General features: G+C 44.1%; 1 protein-coding gene across 1 annotated transcript in view; it reads right to left on the bottom strand.

Annotated features, from left to right (window-relative positions):
* Window positions 1-243: 243 nt before the first annotated feature.
* LOC124165640 (toll-like receptor Tollo) overlaps window positions 244-22,206 on the bottom strand; it is a 76,469-nt gene continuing 54,506 nt past the window's right edge. Inside the window, exon 2 of the mRNA XM_046543114.1 lies at window positions 244-6,820. Within this exon, the coding sequence (XP_046399070.1) occupies window positions 1,570-5,604 (4,035 nt within the window). The 5' untranslated portion in view covers window positions 5,605-6,820 and the 3' untranslated portion in view covers window positions 244-1,569. The remainder of the gene's footprint in view (window positions 6,821-22,206) is intronic.

Genomic DNA, 22,206 nt, shown 5'->3' with positions numbered 1-22,206 from the left:
TACCAATCATTATCAAGAATGCATGTCGCTCAAAAATTTCACCTCAAAATTAAAAGCTACTCTTATGAAAACCTTATCTGATAAATCTTACTCGCTCTATTACTGCCTGGGCAGGCGAATGCTTGGATAAGTACCTTCACCGTGTTTGCAAATAATATTACCATTTATTTATGCAATTTTGAGTGGACAGCTACTTAAGACCTTAATTGTTTGGGTAATTAAATTAAAATGATAAGATATATATTTTTAATGTAGCATGATTTCTTTTATTTTTCCATATATGTAACAGTCTCGCGTTGTATGTTAGATCACTCTTTTGATTGGAAAGGACTTTAAAGACATGAACACTTATTTCAATTGTTCGATCTCTGACAGTGGAAATGAAGTGGTTATAGCACCATAGTGACAAGCATAAAACAATTACATTTGAATGATAAGCAAATTAATGTACAGGCAATACAGAACTTCTACACGACACGGTTTGTTTTCCTTTCACACTGTCAATTGTTTATATAGTTCAGTGTTCGTAAGAGAGATGGGAACGTGCTATTGGCAAGAACAAAAAAGTAATTGGATGAGAGGAGAATTCTTAGAGGATTTTCCAACATTCAGCACAAGGGTAATCGTAGGATTTGAATTTTTTTACAATAAATTATTATTATTTGGCGACAGGGGCGATTATATTACTCTGGAAACCGTCCACAATCCTATCCATGCACTTTTTTAAGCTCCCTCCGCCGACTAGTTGAACCCACGACGGAAATCACAACCTGTACCTCTCGCGTGTATCCTTCACGTCCTTCACTTCACAACAACACCCGCCAACCGGCGGTGTCCTCCCAGGGGGGCGCCGTGCCTCTCCAGCCGCGTCTCCCGGTGCTGCAGCAAGCGCCGTGGTGCAGGGCCGCAGCTAGCCGGCCATTGGTCCAGGCCGGCCAGCCGGCCACAATCACTCGTGTTTTGAAAGTAGATGATTGGAAATCCGTCCACCGTCACACTGCAGGCGTGATTCACTGCACTTCGCGAAAAGGGGCGTTTTTTTTTCTCACGATATCACTTGGGGCTGACTAATTGACTCATTATTTTCTCACATCTGTGGAACATAACACACACCATTAGGCACACAACATCAACACACTCTTTAAAGTTATCATCAAACATGCAACTCAAAGCTCTTTCTCTAATTGTTTGCACACAAAATCGTTTTTATTCTTTTTAACGTGGCCACTGTCATTCATAAGCCTCACAATAGTGGAATTAAAAGAATTTGAAAAGCTGCCGAAGTAGTGAATTTAAAAAAAAAATAGTTTGAAAAATCAGTCGTATACATCATCATGCATCACTTCGACAGCCATCATAATCTTGTGCCTTAGAAAAATACCAATTGACCACAACACTCACTCCCAATCACTCAAGAATTATATTCACACGGATGCACTACTGAATCAAGTACTTTACAATGCCCCCCCTTTTTGCTCATATTTATACAAGTTTTGATCACACAAATGGGGTATTTTTTAATAGCAATCGTCAATGTGCCATCGGAATGATTTCTCTGTGCTAGAGGCATCAAATGTGGATGGCCACCGCCCTGTTTTGAGGGTTCCCCGTGATCGACACTGCGGGTATGTTTTGGGGCGTTTGGGTGTTGGGCACTGGGGGCATGCGGGACGTGGAGTTTTGCCTCGCCGCCGTCCGCTTACCTCCGCCGCCGCCGCCGCGCCGCCTGTTGTTGGGGACGTCGGGCAGTGCGTAGCGCAGCTTCTCCCAGAACAGCTTGTCCCCCCACTGCAGGTACGTGTTGGTCTTGAGGTAGAGGCGGATGTCGGGGTCCAGCTCGCGGGCCGGCGGCACCTCGCCCAGGATGATGACGATGAGCCGACGACGACGGTCGCGGAGCACCCGGTGGTGCGCCGACTTGAACTCGAAGCGGCACCACTCGGAGCGAATGAAGTTCTCCGAGAGCACCATTATCGTCCTCTTACTCGACTCCACCGCCTGCACTATCGTGTCCGTTATGTAACCACCGACGGGGAAGTCCCTGTAGTGCAGGCACAGCTTATAATTTGGTTCCAAGGTGGGGGCTAGCTCTTGAGCCACGAACGCCTCGTCCTTGCTACTATAACTAATGAAAGCGTCGAAAAGTTTATCACTGTCCCCCATTTGCGAAGCACCGATGGAGGATGAGGAGGAGGGGAAGAGGAATAAGCGTACACCGTACCTAGAGTGGAACCAAACTCTAAGCTCAAGCCGGTATATGAATATGAGGAGGGATAACAAAGTCACAATCACAAACACTGTAAGCGCCGCGATTAGGAGGGGCAGGTAATCTCTTATGAGTGGTTCGGTGAGGAAATTATTTCCCGATGAGTAACCCGTCCCGTTTTGACCCCACAGTCCACACAACGTGTTATTATCGTGAATAATAAGGAAGGAGGTAATTGATGGATCACTAAATACGGCCTCCTCCCAGTCACCAGTCACTGTTTCTATCACTGAAATGTTTGTTGCTTGCCCTTCTAAATTGGAGCTATTTCCCATGGCATAACACCGAATTTTACTCAAGTCTTCGACGGCATCAGCTGCTCCATTCTGAAGCCATTCTCTGTAATGTGTCAGAAAATCACAGTCACACGACCATGGGTTATGAGATAGGCGTATCGAACTTAGGGCAGTATTGCTCTCCAATGTCCACACTGTGTATGACATTATTCTATTTCGCTCGAGATTAAGTATTTGCAGGGCGGGAAGGGGAGCAAAGGTATTTGATGAAACAGATGTTAACCTATTTCCCTGTAAATACAGTTCCTGCAAAGCTGGCAACCCTTCAAACTCGTAGCCCTTGAGCTCTCCCAAGATGTTTTCCTGCAAGTACAGTATTCTTAAATCTGGGAGGCCATTGAAACTTCTGTTCGCTATTGTGTCTATTGCTGACGCATTCAAAAATAGAGAGCGCAAACGCTTCCTTCCGATGAATGCATGACTCGTTATTTTCCCTAGCGAATTACCATCGAGGTAAACCTCTGTTGCGTCCATAGGTATTCTCGCGGGCAGTCCAAGTAATCCAGCTGTCGAACAGTCCACAACATTTGCGGACCACGATTGGTCGTGGTGGCAAATACAGTCAGGGGGGCAAGTCATTTCACAATCACAGGCGTCAAAATCACAGCAGTGACATAATGCAAAACAGTGAGTTTCATACGGGCACAGGAAGTCGGAGGGGGCGGCCTCTACTAGGGGCATAAACTTTCGCCCTCTACCGTGCACCAATCTGCAGTAAATGCTATTCAAATCCATTACCCTAGGTTGGTTTCTAAGCCTTATTCCATCATTATTAACCCTCTGAAGCCAGTCCATCGTACAGTCGCAAGCGAAGGGATTGCCACCGATGTAAAATTCGGGAAGTGACCTTGTATGAGATACGGCAGATATTCTCAGTGAATTAGGGCCTAGGTGTGTGATGTTATTTTTCATCAAATCCACTCGAGTCAAATTAGGCTTTCTGAAAAATGCGTACGGCTGAACTCTCTCTATTCTGTTATCACCAAGGAAAAGTAATTCTACTGAATCGGGGACTGCACTACCTGATAATTCCGTAAGTTTGTTACTACTTGCATCTAAGGTGGTAAGTTTTAATTTTGACTCAGATTCGAAGTAACTTCCTAATTCAGAAATAGAATTACTATGGATATCTAGCCATTGCAAACCAGTTGGAATTAGGGCATAATCAAACCATTCTAACCTGTTGTCAGATGCGTTTAGCCAAATTAAATTAGGTAACTTTGAGAAGAGACCTGTGATTTCAGTTAATTCGTTTCCATCTACTCTCACTGCCTGAAGGGCTTGATTGTCATCAAAAGCACCGGGTTCAATGTACGAAATTCTGTTTCTTGAAAGATTCAAAATTTTAAGTGCAGGCAATGCTTTAAGGGCGCCTCTTCTCAGTTCAACCATTAAATTATCTGTTAAGCGTAGTCCATATAAATGAGGAAGACCATTTGGGGCGAATGAAGTATTGTCTATTGCTGTAATTGCATTTTCTCCTAAATCAATCGTTCGCAATTGTGGGAGAGTGGTTGATAGCCCAGGGGGAATTTCTCGAAGCCTGTTTCCATTGATGTGCAAGTCTAGTAGTCCGGCGCAGTCAGACAGAGCATCTGCTTCCAAAGTCATTAGTGAATTTCCATCGAGAGCTAACAAAGATAGCGCCCTCAAACCTGAGAATGGGGAGGTTTCTGGTTTTGCCGGTGTAGAGGGACCTACGCTTCCTATTCCAATGGGTGGTATTACCGGTGCGGCTCTTACAGCCACTAGTCTGTTTCGCGATAGTACTAAAGTGTGTAGGTTGGCTAAGGCGGAAAATGCTGCTTCCGGTAGAGCCTCAATGACGTTGTCGGATAGGCGAAGGATTTGCAGGCTGTAGAGATCCCTAAACACGGCAGCATCGATTCGAGGGCCGAGCCGATTGTGAGAAATGTCGAGAACGACCAACCGCACCAACCCAGCCAGTGTGGCGCCATTGACCCATTCGCTCGTGAGTTCATTTTGCGAGAGATCAAGCAGCTGTAGTCTCTCGAGACCGGCCAACAATCCCGGAGCAAGCACGGAAACGGAATTGTTTGAGAGGTGGATTTCGCGCAGGTCGCGGCTACTCGCGAATAACTCGGGCGGAAGGCTTGAGAGTCTGTTGTGCGAGAGCCTGAGCACGGCCAATGACGTGAGTCCTTGAAACGCTCCGTCCGCGACAAAGGACAAGGCGTTACCTTCGAGGCGTAACTCGCGGAGCCGTGAGAGTCCGGAGAGGGCACCCGCGGGCAGGGACTCGACGCTGTTGTTGGAGAGGTCGAGCACCTGCAGCCGGGCGCCGCAGTGCGGCATGTCGAGGAGCGCGGCGGAGGCGGCGGCCTGCCCCTCGGGTGCGGTGAACTTGAATGGGGTGACGTCGCGCAGCCGGTTTCTCGTGAGGTTGAGCGTGCGCAGCAGGGGGAGCGGGCAGAATACGGCGGGAGGCAGCGACCACAGGTTGTTCTCGGAGAGGTCGAGGTGGGTGAGGCGCGGCAGGTCGGACGCGGAGAAGGCGCCGCGCTCGACGTCGAGCGCGAGAGCGGACCAGTCGGCGTTGTGGGTGCGGAGCGTGAGGCGTCGGAGGCGGGTGAGGCCGCGGAAGGCGCCCGCGGGCAGCGATCCCAGCTTGCAGTACTCGATGGAGAGGGTGCGGAGGAAGGAGAGGGCGCGGAAGGAGTCGGTGCGCAGCGAGGACTGGAAGAAGAGCGCGTCGGAGCACTCGAGGCGCAGCGCCGCCGTGTGGCGCGGCTGGATGGCCGAGAAGTTGGTGTTCTCGAGCTCGGAGTTGATGGTGCGCAGGCGACAGAAGAGCGACACCTCCTCGTCGTCTCCCTCCTCCTCGCCCTCGGCGTCTTCGTCCGGCTCCTCGGCCCACGCCCCCGCGGCCTCGGCCGGGAAGCCCGCCGCGCCCGCCTCGCGCAAAGACACCCACTTGCACTCATCGGGTGCCGTGTAGCGCAGCGCCGTGCTCAGCGAGGAGGCGGCCAGGACGCCGAAGATGGCGCCGAGCGCCGTCAGGGTGAGCGGGCTCAGTTGCATGGCGCGCGGGGCAGGCGTCGCGACCTGGTCCCTGACGTCATGCCTCGCCCGCGCATCACACGCGCGGGGCGCGGCGGGTGCGGCTGTCTCGCGCGGCGGAGAGCGGCGGCCTCTGGGCGTCCGGCTGCGGGGAGAGGCGCGGAGGAGTCATCGTGCGCGTGCGGGGAAGTCGCCGGCTCCCCCATCCATCGCGCGGCGTCTGCAGTACACGGAACTCCCACACACCCCCTGACACCCCCTCCGTTGCACTCTCGCGGGAAATAATAAACTCGGGGTAAAAAAGGGGCAATTTGCGTCGCTTCCACCTCTGCACGGGGAGTCAACGCGGGGAGGGAAGCGACCCTTCTTCGTCTTGCAATCCACAAATGACGAGACAATCACTTCGCACTTAATCCAAGGCACATGTCACTGTATCCATTCGTGAGTTTCACCTCAAATACTCGCTAAGAGTGAATCATCCCTTTATTTTCGGAGAAAATACTCCGCATCGCAAGCGTCTTTATTTCATTCCGCCCCCCTAAACTTGGCTTCGGTCCTCCCAACTCTCATCCCGCCGTTCCCTTATTCAACGGTTTTTGCCGAGTCCGATGAACCGCTGGCTAGTGTTATTCTCCGCGCAGCCGTTCTAAGGCCGCGATACGAGGAAGGGAAGTCACCTTCAATAATTCACACGTGGCGTCGGCAAAGTGGAAGGCACAAGGGATGAGATTGAAGACTTTAATCCTTATTCGCAGACAGAGTCCTTCAAGTGTAAACTGCTGAGGACCTATTGCTATCGCACCTCAGGCTGAGTGCCGTTCTGAAAACCTTTCGGTTAGCAAGATCTCATCTCTTGCTTTCGCACACAAAGTACACACACGGTCGCTGTGGCGAGAGCCGCGTTGACTGCGTGGCTACTCCCAGTGGAAACGAGTCTCGACTGCCGGGAGGAAGCGGCTCCAAGGAACTTGCTCGTCTCCGTGACGGTTCGAGGGGGATGAGGAGAGGGGGCGGGGGCTGGAGGGGAGGTTAGGGGCGGAGGAGGAGGAGGCGATGGCCTTGCTCGTAACAAGCGGGGCAGTTTCTCCCCCAGCCTCCCCTCCCCTCTCACCTGCGCCTCGGCTGCTGGTGCTGTGATGGCCGAGAGGGGCTGTTTGCAGAGTTCGCCGCCCAGGTGCCGCCTCCTGTTTCGGTCGGGCGTTCAAGTCCCTGCTCTCCTTTGCCCTCCCCATTCATCCTGCAAAGGACGCAGCATCAACTTTAATGCGTCAATACGCGTTGGATATTCGTAATTTATTTACTTCCTACTATTAAGTGCACCAATACTTATTTGAAACGATGCTCGCATTTAGTCTTTAGGGAGCTTGTTAGTATACAATGAGTTATTTACTTTCTCTGTCGTGAGTTCAGTTTACTTAATAGCAGTACTGTCTGTAGCTCTCTCTAAGTAAGCATACATTATTGAGGGATATCGAGGAAATGGTCTGAGGATGTATGCATACAACATACCGATTTGGTCATACCTCGAGCTGTGATTGGCATAGATATTCATGGCTGAAACGAGAAACCCGGGAAGCCTTGTGGGAGCTGTCATGACATATATTCACAAAGAGATGAATAATTGTTGGTAGAATGAATTTTAGATTTATTTCAGCCTCACCCTGTTGCTTAGGTTGCGATTTTTCTTTGACAACGAATTTGCCGTAGGAATTACATTCTGCGTCGGGAAAATATGTAGCTATGATCTGCGTCCTGATTTATATTTCACAAGAACGTTTGCGCTGCAAATAGCTTCCCGGATACTGCTTGCTGGAAACCAGTTCCATCCCTTGAGCTTATCTGATCAATGTTAAAGAGAGGTGCAAATACTTGAGGCATTTGGCTGTTACGATTTATTTTGAGTGTCTATTCTGTTGGCGTTAATTCTGCCGTGTAGGTTTGTGGCACTCTTTTAGAAGAAAATGAATTTATATTCGCTTTGATTTTATTTTCATTTTCCAGTTTATCATCACACGTGTTGCTTTGATCGCGGGGAATCTCGTTATAAAAATGTTTGCTGTATAAAGTTATGGAGCGTTAAGCATAATTCACACATTTGATCGAGGGATTCCTGCAAAGTGAAGGTCAATTGAGTTCAGTTGACTGCTTTAATGTATCATTCCTAATATTTTATGCTGTAGTTAAACTCAAAAAGCATGCTCGACTTATATACAAAAAGTAAGTATTGTTCAATGCTTTCCGGCCTAAATTCCCAATTCCTTCCAATCAGGGAAATTAGAAGCAATAGCTGGTTATTGTTTTATGCTTTTTTGTCTGAATAAGTTCAACCGCAGAGTTTCACTATCACGATATAACAAGTAGAGGCCAGCAAAATGACAGAGGAATACATTGTAACTTCCCAGTTTAACTAATGTCGAACACTGACGATATTTTTTGTTAAAATTCAGCTTAATTACCTCCAAAATGATTTTGTTCGTAAGTTACTTTTAACATTTCAACGGACGTATTTAATCCAATTCCCTTGCCTCACTTCGTTTTTGGTGAATCGAGGTTACTGATATTGCTTGGGAAGAACCCATAGATACACTGTCTGTGTAAGATACTCCTATTTCATCAGCAGCCTTAGGAGAGGACTTTAACTATATGCGATGAGTTCAGCTGTTCCTTATCAGAAATGTTGCAATGTATCATACGCACTACTTGCATCGTTGCTGTAAAATCTTTTTTGCTTCTTACTGAATTAACAAGGTTTAATTTTACTGCGCTTCTTCCCCGCGTTTAGCGTGAATCTTCGAATTGTATCATTATTTGCTTTTCTCTTTACTTTCATTGTGCCAGCGGTGGCATTAAGAAAAAAAATCCGCATGTATTAGGCACACTCTCCTTCTTTGCCTCTTTTTTTCAGAAGTGTTTTCATCTCAAATGTATTGAAAATGCTCTATTATGGCTTCTATATAATATACAAAAATACAATACATAAAAAGTCAGTAGAAGTTGACATAAAAAGTGAAAAGAGCGGAAACTCTGTGGGCAGATGCGCTGGTTAAGTGTATGGGAGACTATTTTCTCCCGTATCTTCATTTAGATCTTAAATTAAATATCGTCGTGGTGTTCGAAATTACCTAACCTGGGATATTGCCTTGCGTCTGAAATTGCCCTTCGTTCAATTATTTGTATCATGATGACGGAACTCTGCGGCTTAACTGATCGTAATGAGGCGCATTGTATACTTATATATTAATTTGTGTTTAATTTATTCCCACAATTCCAAAAACTGCACTCATTGACCGTTTGCATCTAGGTTTTCAACAAATGTAACAAATGAACTCGTACAAACAGCCATGCCCTGGATAGGGGCTCGAACCCGCGACCTCTTGTTTGGCTGGAAAGGGCTTTACCCCGCCGCCACCGAGGCCGGCATATATTAATGAATTGGCTGTACATAGCTATTTCTTCAGAAGTCCCTGATGACTAGGAATTGCAACCCCCGTACACTAGCCCTGCGTTTAATTTCCATTGGAGTAACCTCTTCATCTGGTAGTGGGTGATGAGGCATGTGTGCGTGAAGGAGGCCGTCGCATAGGCCGCAGCGAGTGCCCGTCCTTGGGAGGCTCTGTCTACCTCGTCCACTCATCATCCTTCCCTCTCCTTCCCAACTGACGAATCCATAGCGGGTCAAGACTCATCACCTCGTTGCCGGCATCCCCTCCTCCCGCCCCTCCGCGTCGAAACAACCCGTCTCCTCATCTCACGGCGATGCATTCTCCCACGCTCGCAACGGCGGAGGTGATGGGGGCCGTAGGAGGAAAGAGGGGTCCCCTCCCCTCCCTGATGCAGACACTGCCATAAACACACCGGAGAGATCCTCGCCGCCCATCCTCCGTGGCCTCTCATTGTAAATAGCCATAAACAAGAGTGCCCTAGGTGGCTGCGAAGTAGCCAAAAGCTGAGGACAAGGTAATCCGTCTATCGCCTACACTAGGTGAGGAATGATTTTAGAGAAGATTCGGAGGAGAGAGAAGAGTTGGACGGAAGTATTAACCCCTTCCAATTCGAATAATTTTCCGAATATCGTGCTCCTTTTCTCTATTTATTTTTTTTCTGTGGTTCTCTTTTAAATGGTAGGTAATGACATGATATTTTGTAATTTGTAATAAACGTAGAACTGTGACTTGTGAAATTAAATTAAATGTGATTATTAAACATGGAGAGCTACACAGCTATCGGTACTCGAATAAAATCATTTTAATACTTCCAATGCATCACGTTTCATGAAATATGAATTATTTATGTTTACTATGCATGTTTTAACATTTTCAAGCTTTCAAATTAATTATATTGTTCCTCTAAATAGTGCTAAAATTATGGAAATCCGATGACGAGATACACTCGTCATTGCGCGGTTTGTCGTCGAAAGTTCATGACATACTAGACTCGTCATTACAACGCAAGGAGTTAAGCTGGGAGCGAATTCTAAAAAGCGTGTTTAAGAGGAAAATGTTGGGTATGCGGGGAAAAGAAAAAGTTTGAGAACCAGGAAACAATGCCTCGCTACTTCCGATACTCGGCTAACAGCTAGTGAAATTTTGACAGCAGGTATGGATGGAGCGAGTACTTAGTGGGTAGGGGATATTGAAACGGTTTTAGAGGCTGGGGTGTTGGATATACGATGGAGAGGAAGGAAGAGAATAGGATAGATATAATGAAAGGGACAAGGCCTTACTACGAATTGAAGAGGGAAATGGAGTGGAGACCGTCAGAATACTTCGTAAATACTCCATTCGAACCTAATGTAATCGATAGAATACTTAAAATAACTTAAAATAAATTGTGATTTATCACATGACCGATCATAGAAATAAAATAAGAGAGATACACTGTAGAACAGATTGTCGTTTTTTCCTCTATCAATAAGAGACTGTAACGGCACTGCTAGGACTTACAAGTAGGTTAGTTGACTTCTATTGTAGCATAATAAATTATGTATTCCATAATGCATGTTTCTGAATTTTCCAAGTTTTCCTAACATGTTCTGGCTTCATTGTCAGATTGCCTTCATTAGTACATAGGTGACAAGTTTTGCTTTTGCATGAATGTTAAATTATAATTTGTAAGTATGCGTAACATTTTTATGACCGTGTGGTGTGCATGTGGAAATCCTCTTACATGCCGGTGATTGATCAACCCCTGCCAAACACCCTAGATGTAGCTCGCAGGGTATTTATTTATTTATTAAATCATTCAAAAACAGCCAAAACGGCCTTTACATTGAATAGACAAAATAAAATCTGCAGCTTTAGCAAATATAAGCTTAAAAAAGAACTATAAAAAGGATATAAAAAAAGAAAAAAGGGATTCAGAATATGGCTTTTTTGCAGCTTGAATGATCTGATGGGCATTGAAAGATCCAGGGAAGGGTGAGAAGTCGAAATGGTATTGAAAGAGGTAGGGAGTCTGTAAAAAAGTGATCTCTGAGAGAGAGAAAGACGGAATTTAGGTTGATGTAGTAGGTGGTTATTACGGAAGGAGTGGGTGGGAATGTGGAGTGTAAAGATAGGCAGTATTTCTGAGGATCGGAACTTGCTATTAAGGAATTAATATTATAAGTGAGAAAAAATAAAATGGTAAATTTCCACACAATTTTATTTACAAAATACCGACCCAGTTTCAATAAGAGACTATAACGTCACCGCTAGGACTTACAAGTAGGTTAGTTGACTTCTATTGTAGCATAATAACTTATGTATTCCATAATGCATGTGTCTGAATTTTCCAAGTTTTCCAACTTCGTGTCGAAACCGGGTCGGTATTTTGTAAATAAAATTGTGTGTAAATTTACCATTTTATTTTATTCTCATGGATATAAAACATTTCCACCAGATACCGCCGGACACTGTGAATTATAATATTATGGGTATTGTGTAGATGTAGATTTACATCCGTCGTGGTGCGCTGGTGCTTGGATGGAAAGTGTGGGCAGCACAGTGTGATCGCACTCCGAACGACAAACACCTTGACGCGCACCACTACGCTCTGGCCTGTAACAAACGCTCTTCCTTTCCACAAGCAAGTTGCCCACTCTCACGCGCGTTCGTACAATCCGGCCCGGTGACGCAAGGGCCGCTCGGTGGGCCTTGTTTCTACGGACGGGTTGCCGGGGGCGCGGTGGTGTTTAAACCCCCACCTCCTCCTCTGCCCCCCCCCCCCCCCCCCGCTGCTTGCTTCTGACCCTTCGGAGGCGGCGGCTAACGGAAGGCGCGCGCGCCCTGGGCCTCCCCCGGCCGCCTCACGCCCGCCTGCCTGCCCCCCGACGCCAGCCACGGTCTGTCTTAACCCGAACGCATCACCGCGAGAGGATGGGATTCATTCTCCCTCCATCCTCTCTCGACCTTAAATATAGGTTGATAACTCGCGATGACGCGGGGCCAACTTGTAAATTTGTTCGCCTTCTGGACGGGCCTTGTTTTCGTAACGAGATCCGGACGGACTCGACATAAATCGTGGGATGTATCATCACGTGATCGGTCGCCGTTTTCAACCCTCGGGAAAATCCGAGCGCGATTCGTTTCTTTTTTATTTGTTTCCGCTTTTCGATATGGCATTCGATAATTGCAGCTCTCTCTTGACCCGTGGTGGTCTTCTGGGAAACCTCTGGCTCTCGACGATTGTCCAAATGGACGGTTATTTTCGTGGCGAGGCGATGAAAGGCTGTGGTTTCGCCCGAGTAAGTGCAAGAGGGTTGTGCTCCATGGGGCATTGCTCTTTTTGATAAGGAGAGGTTGTCTTTCGCTCTCCAAGGAGACCATTGCTCACGGAGAGTCACGGGCGTGAGTTACGACTTCCCTAAGCGTTGGAATTCAATCGTGTGTTGTTTTCTTCACTCTCTCAATTTCATTTTTTTCTTTGTGGACGACTCGTCACGTGCACTCGACCGGTCGTAATTTTTTTGTGATCTATTGCTCGTTTTTAACTTAGTCTAACATCTTGGAATTACATGTTTACAGGCACGTAGCTGCGGATAGTCGTTCATTGGGAAACTTTTTTCCCTTGTAGCGACTATCGTCGAGTCATGTGCTATGGACAACAATGCCCTGTGTCATCAAATTTCTGACACTTAATTTGGCGATATATTAAATGTTGTAATTTCTGTGTGTAAACAACTATGAATTTAACTTTCAAAATTATGAAAACGAATTATATAACTGTTTTTATGTAATGTGTGGTTTCATGATGTTTGTGAAATGACACCAAAATATTTAGAGAGTCAACATTCCTGTATGTCAAGAACTTAAATTTATCTCCGTGAAGGGAGTAGAGTAAAATTTTTATGTCTACGATACTCGTTAATTTTAACCAGGGTGAATTATGCACGTCATAAAAATTTCAAGGTGACTGCGTAAGTTTTAAACGAGGAATAAATCATGAATAAAGATCGGCCGAGATAGGGTGATGCGTCTCCTTAATATCATCTTTGATCGGCATTGTGGAGTCGTGAATGACAAGAATATGGTTGGTTTCCAAAAATTGTTACATTTTTGCCATTTCTTCACATTTTCATTTCGGCTTGTCTTGGAAATACAATGTTTTCATTGTCTTGTTGTACCTTGCTATTTGTGTCGCATATTATTAGTTCCTAATATTTCATCAGAATCTAATTGCCGAAAAGTTTTATTCTTTGTGAATTCTGAGAATTTTTTCAAAAGAATTTATGTCCTTATTTCACTTACGTTAGCATTTCTCATAACTATCGTTTTATTGATGCTATTTGAGACTCGTTAATTGTTCAACTTTATGTTTTGTATTTCCTCATATTAATTACCTTAATTTCATCCAAATTAATGGTATCGGTGCTTTGTGGTCGTCTTTTTTTTAAATATCCTCTTTAATATTTTTTCTAAATTCATGTATGATAATAACCATCGCTTTCATTTTTGTTTGTGGGGCTCTTTAGCTGTTTTTTTTACTGCAAAATATGAATACGTAGCCGATGGGAAGATTTTTTCGCGTTATTATTAAAAAAAATGGTATTTCTGTTCGTGCTGTTTGATGAAGAAGCCTTTCCTTTGTTGAATGCTTGACAAAGTGGGTGGTACGGATAGATCCACTGTTCCGTTTCAGGCCGCTCTCTATGGATTACGCGGCAATATTTAACCGCTGAAAGCTGGTCGTTAGTTTTTTGTGTCCACCTAGGATCCATTCTCCTTTTACTTTCTTTAACGTTCCTTTTTCCAACAAACTCGTTATACTTAGCCAATCAAGCGTAAACATTTTAACCAATTGACCAAAATTAAGTGAAAAATGAAAACCAGTCTATCCGGAAGTGTAATAATTAATTAATCACGAGGTATATGTCTGCCTACGTGACTCCCTTAACCTATTTCTTCATCTCGGATTTCCTTCGGAGGAATAATTTCTTCCGAAAATTATTTCGGCGAAATACGCGGATGCGGTTGCCCCAGTGAGGTGAAGTTCTGATTAACGACCAATTTCGCTATAATATCGGCCCAGCACGTTTGCAGCGGCGGAGGCGAAAGTTTGCCGGAATTCCCACGGTCTCCCCTCGGAAACTCTCATTCATGCGTGCGATCAAATGTAGCGCAAGAGGGCGCAGTCGCCGCCTCCGCCGACGAAGTGAAACCTTACTTACTAGTAGGTGTCTGCGAGGAAGCCCGCGCTTAGGTTTTAGTCGAGCCTGTCGCGGTCGGAAAGCGAGTGACTCGTGTTGTACCCCAGGAAAAACGGTGCGTGTCCCTTTGAGTAAGGATAGTGTAAGGGCGATTTTTGGCCCCTGGCAAAGATTGGAAAAGAAAATCACCGAACTCACGAGATACTCCCGATACGAAAGTTCCCTTATTGGCTTTTTTGTTGACGGCATTGTTTGAGTTGAGGCGGTGTTAGTGTAGAAGTAGTTCTACTCACTTATTGAGGCGGTGTTACTGTCGTAGTTGTTGTTGTCCTTACTTATTGAGGCAGTGTTAGTCAAGTAATAGTTTTATTTATTTATTGAGGCGGTGTTATGGCATTAATAGTTCAACTTGCAGGTGGTGGTACGTAAATAATTGTGGATAGGTGCAACCTTGTACTTATTTCAATACGGTGAGTTACTTATCAAGTTTAAGTACGGGAAGGACAGCGACTAGATGAAGCTAGTACTAGAACGGTAAGGCCTAGTGAAAACCTTACTAAAGAGAAGAACTTAAGGTAAAGAGGAAGGAAGAGAATTTGACTTATGGATAGAATTCAAGCAAATTGGCCTAATTGCGAATTAAAGTGGGAATTTCTATGTGGGGTAAATATAAATGCACCATAAAAGGTAGAAGACTTTTGTTAATAGGGCTCTGGTTTGCGACGAAGGATGGTTATTAAAATTTGGAATCGTGTCTATTTTTAAGGCTTTAATTCTCGTCTTATTTCCTCTTAACAGCATAAGAATTATTTAGAAATCACATGTTTCAGTAATCGATGCATATTACCCATTCTACTTTGAAAATATTTTTCAGGCTCACTAAGCGCTTTCCTCATCACTCTATGATGAAAGAATAAAACTTTGCTAGTAGCTTTTCTGATGTATGTATACTAAATGGAACTTTCGTTAGTAACAAAGTTGCCGCTGGAAAAGTCGTATTATTTCGTGCTAGTCATTAAGGAGTTCCATCTTGTGGGCAAGGTCCCACTCCTCCAACCATTGCGCTTTCTTCACATCTATTCTGAGCCGTATTCCTCCAGCAATGGAGTATGCTACCCCTCCCTCCCTCCCTCCTGCTGCATGTTGTAAAGTCACAGCACCGGTTATCCCCAATTTCTATCCGTCCCGAGATTGCCCTCCGTACTGGTTTTTGATCAACCGCAAATCCCTCCGCCGCTTTAGCTTCCAGACGGTGTCTTTCCCCGTCCGCCGGCGAAGCAGCGTCGATCCGTTAATTGTGGACGAGGGGGCGAAAGCGGCTATAGCAGCTATAATCGCTCGCTTTGTTGAGCTCCTCCCGCCTTCATCTCTCTCTCATCGTTTAGCGGTTGATTCTGGAGAGTGTGGGAATCGCGGGGGATGCCGACAACGCTCCTTAGCTCTAACGAGACGCGCATTAGTTGGAGCAATCTCATAGCCCCTTGGCAGTCGCCCAAGTGGGTGGGGAGGCCGCGGCCGCGACGTTCGAAGGTGGCGGGGGAGATTTCAGTTCTCGATGATTATTATTATGGTCGGAGGAGGGGGTTTCGCGGTTTACTCCCCTTCTTATTTTCCCTCTACACACCCCCCCCCCCTCCCCCCCGCCGCCGTTCGTCCTCCTCCTTTGAGGGAATCCAAGAAGAGTGCCTCAAATGGCTCCATACTAGCCGAATGCATAGCAAACAATTTTATTATAGTATTCTACCGATTAAGGTAGGTTTCCATGGAGTACTAAAAAAGTGATCTGGAAGCCTCCGTTTCCTTCCAGCACTGTCTTCTTCAGTTCACTGTAACGCCTATTCCCTTTCAATCTATCTAAAAATCCTATTCTTTTCCTTCCCCTCCCTCGTTTCCCTAACATTCTACCCTCTAACACCATTTTCAACATTCCCTCCCCGCTAAGTAATCCCTCCATCCATACCTTCCGTCTCCTCCGTATCTCATCTAAAAAGATCGTCATTTTGTCTCGTAATTTTGAACTGAGTGATATTTTTATATGAGGGTCGTTCAGTAAGTAATGCGCATTATTTTTTTTCTCAGAACATAATTATAGTAAAGAGTCAGAATTTGGTGACAATAAGCATCAACATGTCTTGTCCGTGCCCTATTTTTCTACGTAGTACCCATTACGTTCTAAGACCTAGCGCCAACATTATGGGGGAGCATGTATTATTCCCTGGTGATAAAAGCTCTAGTCTTGTAGGCGTTTCCATGCCGAGCGTGGCTGATCATGGAGCTCTGTTTCCGCATCTCCTGAGGCTGTAACATTCTTTACCCATCGCCCAACTTCACTCCAACCAACTGCAGCGTTGTCATAAACTGCACACAAACGTTTATGGATGTTCACCATGATTTCTTTTTCTGCACACAAAAATTCAATAACATCACGCTGCTTTTAACGTGAGTCGTATGTAGACGCAATTTTGACGCTGTACTGCTGTTCTGCTATCAGCTGGAACGGTGTCAAACTTCATTAGTGCAGAGAGCAAACATCAATTGTGAAGCACCGACAAATATATTGACCTATGTATATCAATGACTTTAAAAAAAAGTGTGTGGAATTACTTATTGAACGACCCTCGTATTATATACCTTCTCTCCCAATATTACTACAAGTTAACCGTAAAATAGGCAGAGTGTACAACATGGCTCCACAGCAGTCGAAAGCTGGGTAAACAATGAAATAACTTAATTTTGTATTTAACGGTATTTTTTTACATTTAATTTTCTACTACCCCAGTATTGAAACATCTTAAATGCAAAAATATGAAGAGTGTTAATCGTGGCTGCACAGCATGCGAAACTTAGGTAAACAATGGAACCACGCAATTTCGAATTCAGTGATATTTTTATATTGTATCCCTGCTCCCCAAATAAAATTAAAAATTGATATTAAAAACAACGCAAACGAAGCCTAAAGCTAATCCAGGGTATATATCTTATCACTACTGAAGAATTAATATTAATTCGTGATATTGTACGCCATAACTGTACCAAATAATCGATAAACACCGACAAGTCGAGCTTCTGGTTGTCTCAAACGTTGTAGGAACTAAATTCTTTTGTTACTGCATGAGAAGTGGCGACAGTAAGTATATTTAAACTTTTAACTTATATTCTATTCGCTAACCTATATCCTTTTCCCTGAGTCTTTAATTCATTGGCCATCTATTATTCCCTCGAAATAGCTTTGTGAAAAAATGTCATTGGCAGAATTATCCAATGTACAGTGTTCGTTATCATGGGGGTGATTAGAATTGCGTTATTTGACGGAGACGGTAAGGCCTGAATGATTGTTATAAAAAATTAGACATTGTAATATTTCCACTGAGTTTATATTGCAATGTCTTATTTTAATAGTATTAAGAACTTCCACCATATCGTGCCCAATATCATACAAGATTATATTACTGTATAGCAACAGCAGATGATAAGTATATTAAAGCCTTGAACCTTTAATGTTTACGTATTCAATTCAAAGCCATATGTACGCCTCCTTATTAGTGGCTGCATTTACAGTGGCAAATAAAGCTTCCCTCATATCAAATAAGTGTGTTAATGCGAGCAATGTCACTCACTGAGTCAGCCAGTCAGTAGCCTTCCCTATCACGGATTTGTGGTTAAGTAAGTGTTACGTGATTTGGGAGATTTCCCTTTCGATCTCGGCCGATTTTCGCAGAAGCGAAACCAGTTCTTTCCCGCACCCTCCGTTTGAGAGTAGACTTCGGATTTTCCTTGTTTCCCGAGTTTTTGCGCTTATTGGGAATCTTAGCGTGGGCGAGGATGGGGTTGAACATTCCAGGGCGCTCCCATACCAACCCAAGGGGCGCATGTTCTCTTCGGCGATTCGAAGGGACGGTGTTTTAAACGCCAAGGCTGACCTTTTGTCCGGCCCCCATTGTTTGGGGTCCGTCGTGTCGGCCGGAGGAAAGAGAGGACCAAATGACCCCTGTCCAAACCCACCAGTAACCCCCTCCCCCCCCCCCCAACCCTGCTGCGTCGGTCCCTCACCGTTTCCAAGAATACGAAGCCCTCGTCGCCGTCCCTCTCCTCTATACTTCTGGCTCTCAAATGCTTTCTTATACTTTCCCTTTTTCCTTTCGCTGGTACGTCCTTCTTTCCCTCGTCATATATTTTCGTCGAAAGTGAATTGGCGCAGTAAAAGTGGATTTGTTGTGATGGATGTGGAATACCTCGCATGCGCAAACACGTTTTGTAATACAGTGGCATAAGCTTCTTCTACTGGTTTTACAGCCTTCTTCCAATCGCCCTTTCCTTAAAGCCGGCCTCGGTGGCGTCTTGGTTCGGGAAAGTCTTCGTCTGCTGACCTAGAAATCTCGGTTTCGAATCCCGACCGGGGGCATTGTTCTCCACCAGGAAACAGATGTTTGTGACTGTCCACCTCGGCAAATGTTAGAAATGAGCATGCATGCTGAAGTCGCTAAGTTTCAAAAGTCACCAATAAATTATTTATAAAGTAAGGAACATTGTTTGCCGTCTTAATTCCTTATCGCCTAAAATTTTATGATCCATCATGAAATATGATGAATCATAAAAATGAATAATTTAGCTTTTGCTCTGCGTGCCCATATTGTTCTTTCATACTTGCTTGGCCTATATTTTTCAGAATTAGGAAAATGTATATGTATGTACATGTGTATTTGATTAAGTATTCCCTCGTGATTTTCTTTTTAACTTTTTTGACGTCTGCTGTTATTTCTGTCATCGATAGTTTTTCTCATCGATGTGTTTCAAGTTTTAATTTTGACACAACACTAAAATGACTGTTTCAAGGCTAATGATCTATTTATCTACCCTGACATTTTTTTCTACATTTAAATGATTCCTTTCATTTTATTACTTGTACTAATAAATCGGTTTTTTTGGGGAATCTGCCTGAAGAACTAAAACTTGTTGAGACTTCAGTTCACGTATTTATAATATTAAATTTAATATTTTAAAAATAAAATTTAATGAAAAATATTTCCATCGTTTTTTTTTCTAAGTAAATTACCCTGAGTGAATACACGATGAGTGCTTCATTCGTCTGCGCCGAAGAAGGTACCCGAGTATCGAAACGTGAGCTTCACCTCATTGAAAACCCGAGACAAGATTCTTCAGAGAAATTGTTCCCCAGGAAATTTCATTACTTAACATTGGATGCGTAATACAGTATTTGACCATGCATACTTTTTTGACGCCGTAGCCTTCGATAAATCGCTCGCATTCTTCCAATATACCCTTCCTATGCCTCTTTTTACATCAGGAAGAGAATTGCATTAGCATAGGAGGCGTTCATGAACAGGAAGGAGCTTCTGAGAGGTTCGCTATGTAAGAGGTTCGCTAAGTATCAAAAGAAAAAGTTATTGAAGAGAGTGACCTGGAGTGTAGCTCTCCACGATGCGAAAACGTGGACACTCAGGAAGGAGGACGAGAGATGACTGGAGGCATTCGAGATGTGAGTATGGAGAAGAATGGAGAGGGTGAAGTGGACGGAGAGGAGGAGGAACGACGGAGTGCTGGACTTGGTGGGTGAGGAAAGGCAGCTTTTACATGAGATACGGAGGAGACAGACGGTAAGGATGGAGCGAGTACTTAGCAGGGAGAAGAAAAGTGTGTTAGAGGGTAGAATGTTAGGTAAACGAGGGAGAGGAAGGAAAAGAATAGGATTTTTAGATAGAATGGAAGGGAGTAGGCCTTGTTTTGAATTTAAGAGGGAAGTGCATGATGTAAGGGGAGGCTCCCGGAATTCTTCTGAAGTACTACTTGGGAACCTACCTCAGTCGGTAGAATACTTTGATAAAAATGGCTCTTTATAACCCTCACCGCTGCTGATCTGGCGCTTTCTCAACTCTTCCTCTTGGGTCCATGCTCTTCCCATTCTCCGTTCACGAGCGGGCAGATCCAGTCCCCCCACGCGACTGGGGTTGCATCGGGCCCTCGAAAGCGCACCGGACGGGGTTCGTATCTCTCTCCCATCGCGTTGCGAAACGTATTGTTTCTTGTGGGGGCTTTCGCATGCCGACGGGGGAAAGTTGGCGCGCTCGTCGGGGGTGGGGGGTGTGGGTGGATGTGTAAGCAGGCGAGAGGCCATTGCGCTATCGCCTCTGATCCGTCATCGCGCGCTTTCCAATGAGACACGCTGGTCAGCTCGCTCGCACTCACACTGCGCACGCGGCCACGGTGCCGAAGGAAGTGTACGTCACTTTCAATTTTCACGTGCGTTTCAAAATATGTTCTCCTAATTATCTCTCGTTGACTGGCAATCGCCGAGTATTGGCTTTTTGTTGCATATTGGTTTCTCGAAAATACGGATTACTATGTTCATATTATTCATATATCTTATATCATCATCACTGGTCAACAATCCTAGGATTGGTTTGACGCAGCTCTCCACTCAGTTCTCCTATCAGCTAATCTTTTCACTCCTACGTATTTCTTCTCTTTTACATCTCTCTTTACTTGTTCCATATATTTTGTTCGAGGTCTTCCTTTTCCATTCTTGCCTTCCACCTGTCCTTCGACGATTGTCTTCATCAGGCCATCATGTCTCAAGATGTGGCCTATAAGATTGTATATGTTATATATTTCATTCATATAGTGAAACTGATGTTTACATACGTTAAATTTTTTAATGACTGCTAAAATAATTTTTTGTATCATTAGTTAATTTTTAGCATTTGTAATGTCACATTTGTTGATATGTCAAAATGTTGAACTGCTAAAATAAGTGTTTCTTTTTCTACTACAAATCGATGTAAAGAATGTTTTATCTTAGAAAACGCGGTAAAACAAAAAAAATTTGGCTGGTCATCGGACTTCTTTTTCTGTTATAAATTACATAATGCATTAATTAAAGTGAAATTACCTTAATTACATAAAAATGACGCACGGTCGACTCATACATCTGGAAGACCTTAAATATATTTGCATTGAATAATCCTAATTCTCTTTATGTTTATTATTCTTTTTGCCTCGAAGAATTCCGTCAGTGATGGGTAGTAATATTTCAACTGAGGTGCACGAAAAGTATGTATTTGTTTCAAAATGGTCAGTCGGGAACCTACCTCCTCAACTTCTCTTCCGCTGGCTCAGAAGTCACTTTTCCGGTTTTGCACCACCAGGGCGTGTATTTTTGTGACTGGCCACCTCAATTAATTGTAAAAGAGGGCTTGAGTCCTAAATTAGCGAGGTTTATGGCTTGTAAATATGTTATTAAAAATTTATGAATGTATTTTCTATCCTCAACTCTCCAAAACCACATTTTTATTCATCATGCTTCAGCCAAGGTGTCTATTAACCCATTAAAACTTTGAAATCCGGAAATTATTTTGGAAAATCATCATGTAGAATACAATGACCACGTATTGGATGTGGCTACAATCCCTGTTGAACCCAATGCGAATTCCCAACCAGCATATGGTTTAGTCTTCTTAAAATACAAATGTAAAACTCAGTCTGTAAGTTACTTCGCCTGTTGTTTTTTTTCGCGCACATATTTCATGCACGATTATTTTTTATTGTTTCAAGTGCAATTCAATTTTATGGTCGTGCAAATAAAAACCGTCGTCTCTATAAATTTGTAAAATATCTATTTTGTTCGTCTGAAAAGGAAAACAGATTGTCTATTTTAAAGCCTTGTTCAGAATGAATTAACTTGTTTTGGCGTTTTTATGAAGTTGAAATATAAATGAACGCCTATTGGTTCACAGTAACTTTAAATGGTGTAACAGTGTCTTTAGTTGAGAAAAGCTCTAAGTTTTTTCTGGAAGTTAACCAGAAGCGAAGCAGAAAGTTTCTTCTATCAAGATGTAGTAATACTGTAGTTGGTCCTTTAAAATCAATGTAACTATTGGTATGCGGTTTGTGCTGTGAGTATAGCTATACGAGTTGTTCATTAATTTCTCTTTTTCATTACCAGCAAAGTTACGCCTAGTTTAGCTTTTCAGTCAGATTTT

Source organism: Ischnura elegans, chromosome 9 (assembly GCF_921293095.1).
Source record: "Ischnura elegans chromosome 9, ioIscEleg1.1, whole genome shotgun sequence".
Lineage (NCBI taxonomy): Eukaryota > Metazoa > Arthropoda > Insecta > Odonata > Coenagrionidae > Ischnura > Ischnura elegans.
The sequence above is the reverse complement of the archived record's forward strand: the minus strand, read 5'-3'. Positions and strand labels throughout refer to the sequence as shown.